Raw genomic sequence first — 19,931 nt, 5'->3', positions numbered from 1 at the left:
GAAGAAATGACATATATGTGCTACACCCTTTATTTTCATGAATATTATATATAGAATAATGTAAAAAACAAATCTGTGCATTGACAGCACTTGTCAAAGCTTGTTCTGTCTAATCCTGACACAGTCTGTCTATAATTGCACATACCTGCATGTTTCACCTGAAACCACATGATCCCAAACATGATTCTAAACAGACACAGAAATTCATTCTCAGTAGATCTGCTCTCTTATACCTTTATACCTAATTTCTATCCACTGTACAAAATCAAAGAGTAGGATTATAGTTTGTTTACAGAAAAACAATGTCAGTAACTGTTATTTTCATAAAAGGTAAATAAATGTTCGCTTTGGGTACAGTTTGTATAATGTACTATTTTGTTCATAAACTGCAGATCCAGTATTTGCCCAGTCTGCTCTTCTCAGTCTGACCTCAGTCCAAAACCACACCTACTGCAGCCTGACAAGCAGAAAGTTCCTCCCACTGTCACACACAGACGACTGTGAGAGAAAACAAAATTGAATCCTATCAGTGTTCGTGGTAAAATGGCAGAAGCCAGAGTTGCAGTGGATGTAAACGAGTTCAGCTGTGCAGTCTGTCTGGATCTACTGAAGGATCCAGTGGCTATTCCCTGTGGACACAGTTACTGTATGAGCTGCATTAAGAACTGCTGGGATCAGGAGGATCGTCTTGGAGTTTACAGCTGCCCCCAGTGCAGACAGACCTTCATACCCAGACCTGTTCTGGGCAGAAACACCATGCTGGCTGAAGTGGTGGAGAAACTGAAGAAGACTGGACTACAAGCAGCTGCTCCTGCTGACCAGTATGCTGGACCTGGAGATGTGGAGTGTGACGTCTGTACTGGGAGAAAACACAAAGCTGTCAAGTCCTGCCTGGTGTGTCTGGCCTCCTACTGTGAAACTGACCTGCAGCTTCACAATAAACTCCACCATGCAAAACAGCACAAACTCATTGATGCCACTGGCCATCTGAAGGACAAGGTCTGTTCCCACCATGACAAACCCCTGGAGGTCTACTGCCGTACCGACCAGCGGTGTATCTGTCTGCTGTGTGTGATGGATGAACACAGAGGCCATGATACAGTCTCAGCTGCTACAGGAAGGGCGGAGATACAGGTCAGGCTAATTTAAATAATTTCCCCTTTCTATCTAAAAGAATTTCCCCAAAGGGATCAGTGAAAGTATCAATTATTGTTATTATCTAAAAGTTAGTTTTAAATAAATGGATTTTGTCTTAACACATGTTAGTGTAATTGCTACGAAACACTCAGAACAAGTCTGGTTCGGTAAAGTTGTCATGACCTGCTTATCCGGTCTTACTAGCAGGGTTACTAGCTTGTCGGATTTAAGGTAGTCTGGGAAAAATGTAGGTGAACGAATATGAAGTTCATTTAAACTGTGCTACCTTACATCCGACAAGTTACCCCAACAAGCTAGTAACCCTTCATATTACAGAAGAACTCACTAGGGCCACAGTAGTACAGGCCACTGAAGTCAGAGGAATCTACACAACTCTGACCTCAGAATTCAAGATGGGCGTGCCCTTTATCAGCAGAAGCTAAAGCTGTACTTTTATACTGTTTATTAGCACTTATATCTTATTTTTAGCTCATTAAATCAGTCATACACACAGTACTGTATAGCTGCTATCTGTGGAGGTGTTGCTACTGTATGGTGTTTTTGTGTGCAAAATATCATGGAATGTGTTGTTACCAAATGATATTGTTAACAATGGCTAACAATTAACCAGACTGGAAATGCGGCCCGTTTCAGCCAGCAGGATTTCTTGTTTAGCCAGACAGCTTGTCGGGCTAAATATAAGTCAATGAAGAAAAAGGCCATTTAAACTGGGACACATTAAATCCAACAAGTAATCTGGCTAAGGAAGAAATCTTGATTTTTGAAACTGGTCCCTGGTTTTGCTAAATTGCTGTCCGACTTGCTGCACTGGAACGTGTTTAACTCGTCTGTGACGTCATTCCCAGCTCCGAGTTCTGACCTCCGAGGTAAATGGACCTGGGATTTTATCCTGTCCTGGGATTTTAATTTCACACACTCTAGTGTGTAGAGTTTACTGAGAATGGTGCAGTAAACATGAAACCCCCAGAGTGTGATAGTTCTGGGGCAGCCTGTGGCTAAGTGGGCTAAGCCTCTCTGCCTATGATCAGAAGATTGTCAGTTCAAGCCTGGCCTTGGTACATCTGGGGGTCCCTGAGCAAGGCCTTTAACCCCCAGCTCTCTGGGTACTGCTATGGGTGCCCATGGGCTCTGAGTGCTGCTATGAGTGCCAGGGGGGTTTGTTAAGAGAATTTCCCTAAAGGGATCAGTGAAAGTATAAATTATTGTTACTATTAAAACACCTTGAGTCAAAGGCTCTGCTTTTAACATGCGTCTCCACATCCATCTTGACCATCCGTTTGTAACTGGATCTCACTTTCCAAAGTAACTTAAATAAGCACGTAAATACAGTCGAACCTCGTTACTACGTACCCCAGATACAACGTTTTCACCTTTTCAACGTACAGGTTTCTAATTCCCGTTTTTAGCCTATGTATTATTCCAATAGCAGCCATTGTTTACAGCGTACACCCTTACAGCGTAAACTTTGATACAACACCCAAATTTCTAGAGAAAATACGAAAACTAACCATCGTTACAACATACAGCGCTCTCCCTGTCCACCACAACTTGTGTCGCTACATCTACCTGTATCTACCTGATCTTCGCCCGACAATGCACATTTGTCTATTGCGTTGCTTGGCAATGCTGGCTTTATTCCGTCACGGCCGGTAATAACTGCAGGGCGCCCCGTACGTTTTTCCTCTTGTCATTCAGCACGTGTTTAAATGCCTCCAAAATGAAAGCAGATCAATTTACAAACGAAAGCAGAAATAATTAATTTGACAAATATTTCATTAATATTTTCAGGCCAAATGCCAATTTGGATGCAAATGTTTATTTTAAAAATCCATTTTGACCAGCCGTTGTGTATTTTCGTTGCCGTTTATCGCCGGCCGGCACTAAGTAATTGTGAGTAATTTAAGGAAAATTTCAAGGATCCAAATGAGCTTTGTTGAATTATTTAACAAGTAATAATGTGTTCGTTTGTTTTGTAGTCAATTTATGGGTCTGTTCTATTAAAGTTTTATCATTTACATGGATATTTCGTGAGTTCTTTCATCCATCTTGCACTAAGTGGTTACAACGTTCTGTGCTTATAACGTACATGTTTTTGATATCCCATCTTGTACGTATTAACGAGGTTCGACTGTAACGTCCATATGCAGAATCTGCTGAACATTAAAAGAAGGACAGGAAGAAATCAGAGGCTATTAGCACATGTTAGGGCAACTAAACCGCCTAAGATGTTTGTATGGAACACCATGATACTCAAAATAAAATAAATAAGTATATCAAAAATAAATAAAATGATAAATATTTCAATAATGTATCCTTTTATTTTTAAATAATTTCATTAAAGGTATTAAATTTCATAATAACACTTGTCTTCCATGTATAATTAAACATTTTTACAATTTACATATCGTATTAAGTTTTGTAATAATGTTGCGATATTCATTAGACAATCATTATTATAAAATTATATTTTCACAATAAAGTTGAACTTTTCCCATTATCCACATGCATATTTATACTGCATCAAGAGGTTTTTGCAGGATTGGCACTTCAGCCACCGGATAAAACTCACACTGTTCCATTGGGACTGGTGTGGTGCTGAGGTGTCACCCACTGTACGGCTGCACTCAGGTTCTCATCCCTGAGGTGGTTCGTCGTGTGGTGGGTGCGGTAAGGCACTGTACTCAGTGTGTGCTCCTTACCTCCGTACCTTACCTTACCTTACCTTACCTTACCTTACCTACATCAACACAGTACAAATGTACATGTTAAAAAAAGGTCTTTCAGAACAAAGATATACGTAGATTAATACTTTTCTATTCAAAGTTAAAGGGTTCACCCTTTAATGCATTGTGTTGGTTGCCAAAGGATAATATTTTGCCTTTTAATGATAACCAATGTCCTGGGTATGATGTTAAACTGCATCTGGCCCTGCAAGCGGTTCTCCAACTTGCAGGGAATTTTTGGGGGTTAGTGGTGGGGGGTAGATGGAGCTCGTCAGCCTTGGCAGGCAGACTGTCTAGGAGAAGGAAAACTCTGATTTCAAACCACAGCGCCAGGTGTGTTGGACAGTTTCGACGCGCAACGACCCTGGGTTCACGGACATGTCTTAAGTATTCAGCAACCATGCCCCTGCCAGGGTTACCAGCCCCACTGCCTTGTGGGTATCTCCCGATACTGAGGAGAAAAGGCTACGGGAGTAAACCCAGACAGAAAATCCGGAGTGGAGCCCCTAAGCAACTCCTGCAGCCAAGCTGGTGCCAAATGTATTGCTTTGCTTTCCTTTGGACTTCGCCTGCAAGGCCGAGAGGGGGATGCTAGTGTCCGGGCAGCCTAGTGTCTCCAAAACCTGCGCCCAGGCTTGCGCCCTGTAGAGGTTACTCCAGTGCCGCTGTCTTACAGCGTCATCACAACACGGAAGACAGCAGTTACGAGTTATAAGCCCATGTCCGATTGGCATAGGATAGGGCACTACGGGCTGTCTTCGACGGTGGGAGAATCCATCGTGTTCCACTGGTCAGCTACCGCCCACCTCAAGCTGGACAGCCCCCGGCTAATTGGGTGCCGACCTGCCACGGTCTGCCTGCTTCATTGGCTGCTTGGAGCTTAGAGATAAACTCGACAAGCAGACCGCAAAACATTGCACCAGGCAAATATCAACAGAAGAAAAAACCAGTTCTACGGCTGGGAAGTTGGAATGTCAGAACTATGTGCCCTGGCCATACAGACGACCTTTCTGTCGTTGATGACTGTAGAAAGACCGCCGTCATAAACCGTGAGTTGAAGAAGCTCAATATTGACATCGCTACCCTCCAGGAAACTAGACTCCCTGCAGACGGCAGCCTCAGAGGAAAGGACTACACCTTCTTCTAGCAGGGGAAGAGACCTGAGGAACCACGACAGTATGGCGTTGGCTTTGCCATGAGTAACGCCCTCCTCACCTCAGTGGTGCCTCCAGAAGGCGGCACTGAAAAGATCCTGTCCCTCCGACTCTCCTACTGCACTGGACCCCTGAACATCCTGAGCGTCTATGCTCCAACACTATGCTCTCCTGCAGAGATCAGGGATCAGTTTTACGAGGAACTTTATGCCGCCATTAGAAGAGTACCTTCCTCAGAAGCCTTAGACCTACTCGGCGACTTTAATGCCAGGGTGGGAAGTGACCATGACTCCTGGCCCACATGTCTTAGCCACTTTGGTGTAGGAAAACTTAATGAGAACGGCCAGAGGCTTCTTGAGCTTTGCTCCTACCACGACCTCTGCATTTCAAACACGTTCTTCTCCACCAAACCTCATCACCGAGTATCATGGCGGCACCCCAGGTCCCGCCACTGGCACCAGTTAGTCCTGGTTATCACACGCAGGACTATGCTTTGCAGTATCCTCGTCTCCCGCAGCTATCACAGTGCTGACTGCGATACAGACAACTCCCTGGACGGCAGCAAACTGCGACTTCAGCCTAAGCGTCTCCAACACACAAGGCAGAAAGGGCGGCCACGAATCAACGTAGCTAGAACCTTTGTCCCCGATCTATGCACCCAGTTCGCAGAATCCATCACGCAAGCCTGCCAGGAACCCCCAACAGGCAGCGTAGATGAGAAGTGGAACTTCATTCGGGACACCACATACCATCATGCTATGGCCACCTTTGGCAAGAAGGAGAGAAGAAACCCCGACTAGTTCGACGCAAAAGTCGCAGAGATTGAGCCTGCAGTAGACGCTAAACGTGCAGCGCTCATCAAGCACAAGAACAACCCATCAGAGGGCACTTTAGCTGCACTAAGGAAGGCTAGGAGCGAAGTCCAACGCATGGCCCGCCGCTGCGCCAACGACTATTGACTGAATCTCTGCCTGAGCATCCAGCAAGCTGCTGACAGCGGCAATGCCCGTGGCATGTTCGAAGGCATGAAGAAGGCGATCGGCCTGTCTGCCACCAAGATTGCGCCACTGGAGTCCTCAACCAGCGATATTATCACAGACAGATCCAAACAGATGGAACGATGGGCCGAGCACTACCAACAACTCTACTCCCAGGAATCCGCCGTCACCAAAGATGCTCTGCAGCACATCCAGACCCTGCCAGTCTTAGAGGAGCTCGATGCCATACCTACCCCAGAGGAGCTCAGCAAAGCCATAGACTCCCTAGCCTGCGGAAAAGCTCCAGGTGAAGACGGCATACCCCATCATCAGTCTCAAGAAGACTAACATCATGAGTCAGGATGTCAGCAGCATCCCCAGTATCTGCATCGGTGACGACACTCTGGAGGTAGTGGAAGAGTTAGTCTATCTGGGCTCTACCATCAGCAGTAACCTATCACTTAACACTGAACTTGACAAACGGATCGGCAAGGCCGCCAGAACGATGGCACGCCTCACCAAACGGGTGTGGGAGAACACCATGCTGACCATCAACACCAAGATTCATGTCTATCAGGCCTGCGTCCTCAGCACCCTCTTGTATGTCCGCCAGGAACACAGACTCAACATGTTCCATCTCCGCTGCCTGTGAAGGATACTGGGCATCACATTGCAGGACCTTATTTCCAACACGGTTGTCCTGGAACAGGCAGGCATCCACAGCATGAATGCTCTGCTCACCCAGCGCCGCCTTCGCTGGCTCGGCCACGTTCATCGCATGGACGATGGACGGCTCCCCAAAGAAATCCTCTATGGAAAACTGGGCTCTGGCGTCAGACCAGTGGGGAGGCCAGCACTGTGCTACAAAGACGTCTGCAAGCGTGACATGAAAGTCTGCGACATCAACCCCACAACATGGGAAGCTGCAGCAGCAGATCACAGTGGCTGGATAATTACTCACGAGCCAGGAAATGCTGATAAGCTGTTCAAAATCAGACCAGTGTTGGATACACTAGAGAAAACCTTCCATTCAGCAGTCGACCCTGACCCTGAAGAATTTCAATCAATTGACGAGCAGATTATTGCCTTCAAAAGCCATCTGTCACTCAAGCAGTACATTGCAAAAAAACCCAAACCCTGGGGAGTGAAAGTGTGGGTGAGAGCAGGGACCTCAGGATACATGTATAGATTTGAAGTGTACCAGGGTTCAGCTGGGCGTGGTCGGGACAGTGGATTGAATGGCTGCAGAACTAGTCATAGGCCTCTGTGATGATATAAAGCAGAAGAATCATAAGGTGTTTTTGACAACTCCTTTTGTACCATTCCACTCATTCAGGCACTGCACCAACAAGGCATTTTTAGCACTGGCACATGCAGAGTTAACAGGCTCCAAGGAGCACAGGTGAAACTGAAGAGCGAGAAGAAACTCAAAGAAGAGGGAAGAGGGGCTTGCTCTGTTGTCACCAATGCTGAAAAAATCACCGTCACACGTTGGTTAGACAGTTCAGTGATTCACATGGCATCTTCCTACGCTGGCCAATCCCCACCAGATGTGGCCAAGAGATGGAGCAAGAAAGAAAGGAGTATTTGGAGACACATAGACAATCTTCTTTTCTTGTTGTTAGAAATAGATTATGACAGTTTAGGCTACATAATTCCTCATCGCTGATTTTTCCAAAGGCTAGAACAGTATAAATCTTAAAATATATAGAAATATCTGTTCAACAGAATTAAAACGAAATACATTTTCATACCTTTCATGTAATCAGTTCTATTCATTAGTTTTTGATGGCATATTGCCAAATGCATGCAGTTCACTGAAGTGGGCATGTAAATAACTTTTAGAAGAAATGTATGTTGAAATAAAAAGTTAACAGCTGTTTTTTTTATCCCTTCAGAGAAATAAAACCACATAGGAAAAAAATCCTGACTCAGATATTCATAATTCATGCATGAAAGGGTTAAATATATTATCTGTTCAAATTCTGAAGCATCTTTAATAAATCCCATTTTACACATTTTCCTTTCTGAATTTGCATGGAACATCAGGGATGTACACTATGACACGGTTTCCATATGAATGGGTCACAACAGTCCAATATTAAACCAACTTCCCAGCAGATTCAGAGTTTTTAGTGTCAATGGAGAAAAGATGCATTATTGTTGTTCACAGTGCAGTTTATACACAGTGGCCCATTCTCAACTGACATGCGATCTGACATCAATCAAACAGGACGTCAGTTGAGTAGCTGGTCCTGCAGAGCAGCCCAGGACACATTCGCCTTCACATTGCTATAAGAATGTGGCCATATGCAGCTCAGACCACCTCCCAATGTGGTTTCAGTGATCGGATCTCAGCGAATCTTCAATGTGTCCTGGGTGCCTTCACACCTGTAATTAGCGCTGTCCACTTCTGACTGGATCACTCAGGACGCATGTTAATACCAGGTGGAAACAGGACCAAAGGGTCTATGTCCAGTTTATCCTACCTACAGTCGATAAATCATTCACGAATATCCATCCATCTATCCATCCATCCATCCACCCATCCATCCATCTCCTAACCGGTAATCCAGGTCAGGGTCAGGGGGGGGTGCCTGGAGCCTTTCCCAGGCAGCATAGAGCCCAAGGCTGGGGTCCACCCTGGGCAGGATGATTAATGAATGTGATCTCAGCTAATGAAACAAACTTGTTTTGTCGTCTTGTTTCCTATCTGTAGAAACAAATGGGTGAAACACAGAGGGAATTTCAGCAGAGAATTCAGATGAGAGAGAAGGAGCTGCAGGAGCTGAGAGAGGCTGTGGCCTCATTCACAGTGAGTATGAACCTGAGGAGAAGATAACAGCTGGCTTGTGATCATATTGAATCTTCTTTCAGATTCAACAGATTGCAGATTTACAGACTTGTGAGGATTAATCAAATTAATGCTGCTCTGGGTTATTCTGGGTCAGTGGGATAAAGTTGCTGGATTACAGAGTTTAACCAAGTGTTGCAGCAGTAGTAGCTTATTTATTTAAAAAAATACAATTAAAGGCCCATTTGAGAAAAATTCAACTTTTCACAAACCAGCGTAATGCAAATAAACACAGAAAAAGTCACCTATTAAACTGAGACCTAATGGTGACAACCAACCTGCCCCATACAGCCACCAGTCTCTGCCAAATCCCTGCAGCTGACAATGTTTGAGCTTAATGAGTGATCATTTCCAATCAGTGCTGGCTGGGTTTCAGTACCTGAGGCATCCAGCATGGTGATGCTCCAAACCCCAGTCCTGTGCTGTTTTTATACCTCCTGTCAGCTCACATCTCTATTGTACAATGAGGCTCTCTGGAGTCTCAAAAGGGGCCAATTGTAATTTACCGTCCTCTGCTCCCTGTGTCACCAACAGAGCTCAGCACAGTCAGCAGTGGAGGAGAGCGAGAGGATCTTCGCTGAGATGATTCGCTCCATTAAGAGAAGACGCTCTGAGGTGACAAAGCTGATCAGAGATCAGGAGAAGGCTGTAGTGAGTCAGGCTGAAGGAGACATGGAGAGACTGAAGCAGGAGATTGATGAACTGAAGAGGAGACACTCTGAGCTGGAGCAGCTTTCACACACAGAGGATCACATCCATTTCCTCCAGGTAACAGAACAGCTACTTTGGCAATAAGAAAACCAGAGTATTCAAATGAATGCATATTGCCATTTGTATTTCAGCAGGTCTGTCATTGGTCAGATGTTAATGGTCCTGTTAATTAGATTGCAATACACATTTGTATTGATGAAGCTGTTTAATCAGACTGTGTGTCTGTAGAGGCGCCAGGCTCTTCCTGTCACTCCTAAAGCTGGATTTGGACCCAGAATCTCTGTCAGTCCAAGACCTGATTTTGGGAATTTGAGGAAGGCGGTTTCTGAGCTGAAAAATCAACTGGAGAATGTTTGCAGAATGAAAATGGCAGAGATCCATCACCCAGGTTAATACATTTTCTAGTCTGTTCATGTTAATATAGACCAGGGCTGGCCAATCTTATCCAGAAAGGGCTGGTTTTTCTAGATTACTAATTAGAGGACTGATTGGCTGAAGGGTCTCACACCTGGGGTTGAACAGCTGACCTAAAGGTTACCCCAAAGACCTGCGTACACACTGGCACTTTGCGGGTAAGATTGCCACTCCGATGTAGACCATGGAGAGAGAGTATGCAGTACAGTCAGCCTCACATTTGTGTGACCAAGTCAGTTTGTTTTCAGTAAGTTTAAATCTTTGTGATAACTGGTGAAAGAGCTTCACATTCTACTGGTTGCAAAACCCAGATCACATGAAACATGTTTCTTCTACATTATAGAAAACAAAAATCTGTATTATGTGTCACTTAGCATGATTTGCAGTTTGTTAAAATGCCTCTTATTGTCCCTCATAATGATAATACCCCACTGCTGTTATCTCCACAGTGAGTGAAGTCCATCTCCCACAAGTAAATTCCTTTTACTCACATCTCTGTTTCTCTCTGTCTCCTTCTAGTTACCAAAGACACCGTCCTACCGGTATTAGTGCCCAGGACCAGAGCAGAATTCTTACAATGTGAGTCTGTTCACACACTCGCTTCTCTCTCCCTGTATGAGGTGGAGTGTGTTTTATTGTGTTTTATTGTGTTTCATTTTCTTCTGCTAGAGGAGCTTCTCTTTCTCTCTCCTGCTGCCTCCTGGTCTTTCACATTTACATGAGCTTTTTATCTCAGTAGACTTTGAATCCAATTGCTAAGTAAGGCAAGTTTATTCAGGGTGCTTTTCCACTGCACCAGGTTCGGTACTTTTGGTTCTTTCCCTTTTCCATTGACTTCCAGTCGAGTACCAGTACCAGAAGTTCCAGTACCAAAACCACCATTGCAGCTGGGGTACTTTTTCGGTACTTCGGAACTTTGGTGTGGAACTTACAAACACGTTCATTTGTCAATTTAAAAGACAATTTTAAAAAGTCTAAAAGCCCAAAAAAATAAATAAACAGTTAAATAAAAAGAAGTGATATTGTAGAGGCAGCGTATGACTGAACTTCTGCTAATTTAATTTATTGAAACAAAGCAGCAACAGTAACGTTTTAAGCCCTGATTATAATGAGCTGACAGTGTTAGCAGACCTCAGGTCTTTAGGAAGGTTGTTCCACAGACAGGGAGCATAGAGACTAAAAGCTGCTTCAGCCTGCTTGGTCTTCATTCTGGGACACTGAGTAAACTTTCAGGGGTCTGGATGCTTCACAAGGTTCAAGGAAGTTAGTGCCATTTAGTGCCTTGTAGACAAGTAATATTTAATTATTAATCCTATGATGCTCAGGAAGCCAGTGCAGTGACTAAGGACCTGTGTGATATGCTCCACTTCCTTGGTGTTAGTGAGGACTCTGCTGGCAGCATTCTGGATGAGCTGCAGCTGTCTGACTGATTTATTACCAAGACCTGCAAAGACACCATTTCAATAGTCTAGCCTGCTGGAAATAAACACATGAACAAGCTTTTCCGTATCTGGTTTAGAGAGAAATCCTTCTTTCTCTCTCTTATTGGGCTGGTTTCAGCTTCCGTTGGGTGGATTTTAAGCAGACCTTGGACTGGACCTGGGAACACTGTACTGATGCCTCATTTCCACCAACATGGAGCCAGTGCTGGGCTGGTTGTCACTTGATGCCTTTTCAGAACCTGCCTGCGTCTCCACCAGTTTAAAAAATGAACATAGGTGACAGTGAGAGTAAAGGTTCATATGTATTCAGTTTTGTGGGATTTGTTCTTTTCTGTTCCAGAATAAGTTTTTATAAGCTGCCAACTGTCCTTTTACCGATCGCGCTATTAAAGATGCTAATAACTGAACTTTGCAATCTGCCTCATGATCTCTTCGCCACTCAAGTGCCACAATATTTTATTTATTAGACCTGGTTTTCATTTACAATGCAAAGTTACTCTGATAATAAGCTGGCTAGTTGTTTTACTGCTGCCACCGGAAATATTAGACAAAACTATATTGGTTATTGACTGAATTATCCAGGTATGCGGACGGTTTGGACACGATTATACCCATGATTATAACGCTTTATGGATTCTTTATGACAAGATGATAGGCGCTATAGATACCTTCATAATGCAATACAAAGCATCCTTAATGCTTATACCGATCATTATAATGCATTATAAAGGTATTTATAGTGCACTAAAGATGAGAGCTTCATAAATCATTCATTATGCATAATAAGCATGCCTATAATGTGTTATGCCTTTTGATAAATATTTAAAGCCATGATTATAATGCATTACAATGGATTATTATTTGTTGTGAATTTTTTAAATTACTAACAACATGGCCTTAAGTGTTCCAGAGATTTTATCTGTAATCTGAGCAAATGGAAGCATGTAGATGTTGAACAAAGAGGCCCAATGAGGATTATAATTCTAATTGGTGATCAGTGTTGACACACCACAGCACACAGTGTACAACAATGAAATGCATCCTTTGCTTATGGTACCTCAGCGACGCCTTGCCAGTTGGGGATTCAAACCAACAATCTCTCAATTACTAGTGCGCATCCCTAACCATTAAGCCACCACTGCCCACTGCCAATAACAGACCCCTGAGGAACTCCACATGTAATTTCTGTTCATTCAGATTCATAATTACCCTTCTGACAGAAAGTAGTGCCTGACTTGTAGAAATAATTCAAACTCATTAAATAAGGCAGCGGCTCCACCTCCTTCCCTAAGTGATCTAGTCTCACTGATAAAGGGCAAGTAGGAGTAGCTGGTTTGATCAGGGCTGCTGCATAGTTTTCATTTGACCCCATTTCAGTTTAACGCATAAAAATCAAGGTTTATCTTGATAATAAAATCAGTCATTAATAATGACTTTCCAGCCACAGACCTGATATTCAGTAAAGATCAGTTTAATGTATCAAACACATTGTCTGACCCAGTGTGTAGGTGACACACAACAGGAGTCAGATGAGAGAGAGTAGCTGTGGGCTTTGATGCACTTTGTTCCCCCTGAAGTCAGTCAGAGCAGGAATGGCTGACACTGGGGCTACTTCTCACTGCCTAGTGTGGGCTGTAGCTACAGCAGGGGATCCAAACCAAGTAAGCGGGGGCGGGGGGGGGGCAATGGCCCAGTCATTCTTATATTATGTGAGCTATCTATGAGCAGTAAGGTTGCGGGGGGGGGGGGCTTCCTTCCTTCACGTTTGCTCCTTTTGTGTATTTGCTGAGTGTACTTTTTCACTCAGTGGTAATTCTTACCTGAAGAACTTTATGCAGCAGTTTGACTGAGCAGATGTTTGGAAAATGACCCGTCCACTTCAAAGACCTTTTACATGGAACAATAACACCTTTTCAAATCAGTCACAAGCTGATTTTTCGCTTATTTTTAATGAATTAGGAAATATTTATACAAACATTATACCTTCACCATTTTCTGACCACTGAGCCATTGACATCCATATATCCATATTGTCATCATCTACTGGATGTAAAATATCTTTATGACGGAAATTAAACAGTTCAATCTTGAAAAATAAAGTAGCTATTTTAAATATAGAATAAACAATTGACTTACACTGGAACAGACCCAATACAGAAAAAAAGTATTGTAATAATAACATTATGTAGCAAAATTTGTCAGAAGGTTTAGTAGTGACTTGGCGCGAATCGGAAGAGATGAAGAAAACTAAATTATAAATGAGATTTACTGCTTTAACCTGCAAACCAGTCAGTCGTCTGACTGATACAGAAAATAATGTAGGAGGTGACTTACAGAATAAATTGGATGATTATATATAAACATAAGGCAGAAGGAGCCTTTGTTAGATTGTGGCAAAAATGGCTTGAAGAAGGTGAGCAGAACTCAGCCTATTTCTTTAGGCTAGAAAGAGAGCAAGTCAGGAACAACAGCATTATGCGGGAGAGGATTTATGGAAATGCTGCAGAAGATTTTTGATTTCTTCTCAAACACCATGGGAATAACTGATATGGATCGTAAACTTTGTGACGTCCCAGTTGGTTTAACTGAGATGTCTGCAGCAATAAATTGCTTAAAAAATAATAAATCGCTGGGAACAGACAGTCTAACCTCAGAATTTTATAAAGCTTTCACTGAAAAACTTGCTCCTTTCTTACAGCAAATATAAAATGAGAGCATAATAAACTCAGTACTTCCTGCCAAATTATGCCAAAGCATAATCAATATAATTTTAAAACCTAATACAGACTTTCTTTTAGTTGATAATTGGCATTCAATATAAAGTTCTAGCTTTGATTCTGGGCAAAAGTGTGGAAAATGACTTTGAACTGTATTTGCCCTCTCCCTCTCTTTCCTTCATTCTTTTTTCTTGTCCTTTCCTTATTCTTTCTCTTCTCTTTTCTTCCGCTTTCGGCTAGTATAAAAGTATATGAATAATTTCATCATGCATTACCTGATGCGATGGGCTGGCCCCCCATCCTGGGTTGTTCCCTGCCTCATGCCCATTGCTTCCGGGATAGGCTCCGGACCCCCTGCAACCCAGTAGGATAAGCAGTTTGGAAAATGGATGGATGGATGGATTACCTGTATTATTTTACTTACTATATTATCTTGTTTTGACATACAATATTCAGTAAAGTTGGGAGGGAAAAATGTTGTACAATCGCAGTGAGCTGCTAATTTTGTAGCACTGCTGCGGCATCTCTATACAGACACTCCTCACTTAAACACCGAGTACCAATCCTACAGCTAGGTCCTTAAGCTAATCCAGAGTCTTTTTTCATCATTGCTGGAGATTTCAATCAGGCAAATCTGAAGCCAGTTTTACCAAAATTCTTCCAACATGTGAACCTCCCAGCTAAAGGGAGAATCTGTCTGGACAATGTTCACACAAACGTTTGTGAGGCCTACAAGGCCTTTCCCCCCCCCACCTCGGCTACTCAGACCATGTCACTGTGTTCATGGTTCCTGTGTATAAATCCCTGCTGAAGCACAACAAACCAGTCAGTAAGAGTGTGGCCAGCTGGTGCCGTCTCAGCTCTCCAAGGCTGCTTTGGATCTACTGACTGGGACATTTTTAAGGAGGCTGCCATAAATGGTGACGCCATCAACCTGGAGGAGTATATAAACTCTGTGATCGATGACCACGAGAGCCGACCAAAGGCCCTGGATGATGAGGGAAGTGCTCACACAGCTAAGAATCAGAAATGCAGCTTTCAGATCTAAAGACAAGGCTGCCCTCAGGACGCCCAGAGGCAACCTGTCCCGAGCTATGAGGATAGCCAATCAGGCACATGCACAGAGGATCAGTGAACACTTTAAATGCACCAAAGACACACGCCGTATATGGCAGGGCATTCAGCCAATCACGATCTACGAGCCCAACCCACACATCAGTGGCAGTGATGTCTCCCTTCCAAATGAGCTAAACAACTGCTTTGTACAGAATAAGCCGACACCGCCCCCCCCCCCCTGCCCCCCAAGTGAGGAGCTACTCTGTCTGACCACAGCTGATGTGAGAAGTACTCTATCCACATAAGGCTGCAGGACCTGACAACATACTTGGCTTAGTGCTGAGAGAATGCACTGCCCACCTGGCTGGTGTCCTCACAGAATGCACCTCTTTAAGCCAGTGGTCTGTCCCAGCATGCTTCAAATTAACCACCATCATCCCAGTGCTGTAGAAGCCACCAGTGACAGGCCTGAATGACTACTGCCCAGTAGCACTCATGTCAATCATCATGAAGTGCTTGGAAAGGCTGGTCATGGCAGTAATACATAAAGACCAATCTTCCCACCTCTCTAGACCCTCTCCGATCTGCATACCGGTCCAACAGGTCTACTGAGGACACCGTAGCCTCTGCCCATCACCTTTCCCTGACACATCTGGGTAAGAGAGTCACATATGTCAGGATGTTATTCATAGACTTCAGCTCTACTTTCAATACGTTCCTCAAAAACTGAGGGGGTTAAGCTTGAACACCACTCTCTGCGGCTGGATCTTGGATTTCCTGACAGAGACGCCCCAGTCAGTATGTATGGGCTGCAACACCTCCAACACCATCATCATCAAGTTTGTGGATGATACCACTGTGGTGGGACTGATAAACAGAGAAGATGAATCAGCATACAGAGAAGAGGTGGAAAGTCTGTCCACAAGGTGCAGAGACAACAATCTATCTGGCAACATTGACAAGGCAAAGGAGATGATTGTGGACTTCAGAAGGACATGACCTGCCCACACCCGACTCAGCATCAAAGGTACTGCTGTGGAGATTGTAAGGAGAACCAAGTTCCTCGTTGTGGACATAACTGAGAAACTTACATGGACAAAAAAACACCGCATCCTTATTCAAGAAAGCCCAGCAAAGACTAAACGTCCTGAGGCACTAAAATAAGCAAACCTTCCCCTCCCATCCTCACCATGTTCTATAGAGGCACCATCGTTCTGACTAACTGCATCACCATCTGGTATGGCAGCTGCAACAAATCTGATCACAAGTGCCTGCAGAGAGTAGTGAAGACAGCAGAGAACATTATGGGATGCCTCTCCCTTCTCTACAAGCCGCATTTTGCAAACGCAGTGTCCGCAAGGCCTGCAGCATTGTGCAGGACCCATCACATCCCTCACATGCTCATTTCACACTCCAGCCACCTGAGAGAAGATACTGCAGCATCAGAGCCGGGTCTGCCAGGCTGCGTGGCAGTTTTTACCCCCAGGTTGTCAGGCTCCTCAACACCATGCTGCCCCCCAGGATCCCTCACTCTGCCTCCTCACTGCCTCAACCCCCCCGTAACCCACAACTAAAGGCCACAGACCGACCCTTAAGCGCTGCACTGCACTTAACACTTTGTCACTCTGACATGGGGGCAATAATAAGAATCCCCATTATTCTCTGTCTGCCCCATTATTCTGCTTCTATTCCTATTTTCAGCTGTTATAAATGTTAGACGTGTTACTGCTGTTACTACTATGATCATACACTGTTTTACACTCTGAACTCAGGCTGTTACAGTGTGCATGATGGTGAATTCAGGTCTAACTGACTGCAGAAAAAACATCATATATTTAATATAGTTCTAACAATATTGCACATTACTGTATATTGGACAATCTACTCCTTTTCCTCAGTTGCACTGTCCTGTAAGTCCTTTGCACATTGTCTTGTCATGTTTTCTATATTGGACTAAGTTTATGTTTACACTGTGGGCCCTGAGCTTCGCCATTTCATCTCTCTCTATACTTATATATGGTGCAGATGACAATAAAGTTCAATTTGACTTTGATCTCGGAGTCTTGATCACAGTGCAGCAATTTGGAAAAAGAGGGAACTGAGCTGGAAGGTGAAGCTTTTAATTTACCGGTTGATCTACGTTCCTACCCTCACCTACGGTCATGAGCTCTGGGTGATGACCGAATAAATGAGATTGCAAATACAAACAGCAGAAATGAGTTTCCTCAGCAGGGTGTCTGGGCTCAGCCTTAGAGAGGGTGAGGAGCTCAGACATCCGGGCTCAGAGTAGAACCGCTGCTTCTCTGTATTGAAAGGAGTCAGTTGATGGTTCTAGGATACCTCTTGGACGGCGCCCTGGGGAGGTTTTCAGGGCATGTCCAACCTGGAGGAGGCCAGGGGGGAAAGCCAGAGATTATATATTAAATATACCCTGAGATATTATATATAATATATACAGCATTATATATAGAATATATGTTATATATTAGATAAGTGGCAGAAAATCGATGGATGAATGAATGAAACTGTATTGAAAAATAACGCTGCTTATGAAAGTAGGCAAGTAAGAATTTCAAGTTAGAATTTCATTGTACCTTGTACACGTGACACATAAAACTTATACTGCCAATAAATTTTGAAGACGCTTTACTCAGAAGGACACAATTGTGTTCGGAATATTTTTTTTCTTGTCTCTGAAAATATACAGCTCTTCTGGACACTCATTCTTAAAAAAAATCAGATGCTACTTTAATACTATCTGTACCGTATGAAAAGACAATGTTCCGTGACAATACGTGACCATACTGCCACCCCAATTTCTGGTGGTACTGCACATCGCGCATGCGTCTTGTTGTCTTCATGTAGGCGCGCAGACTCAGCCGGAATCTACACAGAAAACACGTGGCGGCCAGACTGGTACCTCTCCGCGCGCGTACAGGCGGACGTGTGTGTCTGAACTTTTATGATGCATTTTACTCCTCCGCGGATGACCGCCTGCCGCACTCCAGATTTGTCTTCAAACGCCAACATAGATGATTTTGATGAGGTTTGGGGTAGTTTGCAAACCCTACAGCCAATTTTCAAGGTAATAAAACTGTTACATACATATAAATGTGTATGCATATGTGTGCAGACTTGACCCGAAATGACAATCTCACGCCAGCCAGTTGATCAAAGTTAGCAGCCCCGTGAACTGCCGCTCTGAATTTGTAAAACGTAGGGAAACATACACAGACCTCGCGGTTGTAGTACGTGTGCAGGGAATATCAGAATAATAATTTACTACTAATAATACTTAAATAGGACACGTGCGCATGTGCAAAGTACACAGCGTGACCAGGGAAATATGAACGTTTCCATGTACGCAAACGCGGTGTAATACGCGAGTGATGCGCTTTGCGGAGAACCAGCCTAGATGCGTCCGCGTTGGGAGCGTCGCGTCGGCGCGCTGCTGGAGAGAGGTGTGTGTCCAAAGTGGATTAAAAGAAATTCATATTGTGACCTAAAGACAAACTCACTTTTAGTGGTAATCTTTGTCGTATGATTTCATGGTTAATATGTTTGCTGTTTGTAATTTTATTTACCTGTAATTAAGCCTATTAGTTTAACACGCGCATCATTTTGGCGCGTCTTCCCACCGGCGTTGCGCGGGCGTCCGACATTTCTTGAGGTATTTCACATATTTGACTTTTTATATTTTATGTATCGTACAGAATAATAGAGCGCAGGCTAAAGTGCAGTTCGGCCCCAGCGAGTCTCTCAGCGCGGCGTGTCTCACAGCGCAGGGGGCAGCCGGAGCGCCGCAGACTCGGGCGGCTACATGAGTATATTGGGAATAAAATGTGTGTATTGGAGCGAGTTCTGTGTTAGTGAGTGTGTGAGGTGTGACAGTGATAATGATGGAGATGCTGGGCTTCGTCATGGGATTAATCGCTCTTCCTCTTGCCTACAGACTCCTGCCAGCTGACGCTGGACCCCAACACAGCAAACAGCCGCCTGTCTCTGTCAGAGGGGAACAGGAAGGTGACATTAGGGGCAGAGCAGCCATATCTTGATCATCCAGAGAGATTTGACTGCTACCTCCAAGTTCTGTGCAGAGAGAGTCTGACTGGTCGCTGTTACTGGGAGGCTGAGTGGAGTGGAAATGGAGCCCTGATAGCAGTGACTTATAAAGGAATCGGGAGGAAAGGAGGGAGTGCTGACTGTGGGCTTGGATTCAATGACAGGTCATGGATGCTGATCTGCTCTCCTTACGGTTACTCTGTCCGGCACAATAATAAACAGACTGTCATACCCATAAAGCCCTCAGGCTCTCGCAGAGTAGGAGTGTATCTGGACCAGGCGGCTGGTACTCTGTCCTTCTACAGAGTCTCCTCTGATGGACTGACCCTCCTGTACAGCTTCACCTCCTCATTCACTGAACCCCTCTATCCAGGGTTTAGGCTTCATTATCCAAACTCTTCCGTGTGGCTGTGCATGCTGGGATAGCTCACTGTCTGCTGGAGGAATCATTTTTACCTTATCAGTGTGTCACATGTCGCTGCTTCTCCGTGGTTAAAAGGTAAAATCTCTGCTTTATAACCAGTATAACCCTTTTTACTCTGTCTGCAGTGTGACGTATGTTAATAAAATAAGTAATTGGGTTCTGTAAGCTGAACAAACATGGAAAATTACTGTTTTTCTCTGACTTATGTTCTATGTTGTCTGTAAATGCACCAAAACTGC

The 19,931-nt window shown here is 44.1% G+C and overlaps 1 protein-coding gene across 1 annotated transcript; it reads left to right on the top strand.

Annotated features, from left to right (window-relative positions):
- Positions 1–510: 510 nt before the first annotated feature.
- On the top strand, positions 511–19,694 carry LOC125739799 (tripartite motif-containing protein 16-like). The gene is made up of 6 exons (XM_049010258.1): positions 511–1,134; positions 8,732–8,827; positions 9,401–9,634; positions 9,806–9,965; positions 10,511–10,570; positions 19,159–19,694. Exons 1-6 carry the CDS (start codon positions 544–546, stop codon positions 19,692–19,694), a joined length of 1,677 nt encoding a protein of 558 aa, XP_048866215.1. The 5' UTR covers positions 511–543.
- Positions 19,695–19,931: the final 237 nt, after the last annotated feature.

The sequence above is a fragment of the Brienomyrus brachyistius genome, chromosome 4 (genome assembly GCF_023856365.1).
Source record: "Brienomyrus brachyistius isolate T26 chromosome 4, BBRACH_0.4, whole genome shotgun sequence".
Lineage (NCBI taxonomy): Eukaryota > Metazoa > Chordata > Actinopteri > Osteoglossiformes > Mormyridae > Brienomyrus > Brienomyrus brachyistius.
Note: the sequence above shows the minus strand (reverse complement) of the source record. Positions and strands in the feature narration are given on the sequence as shown.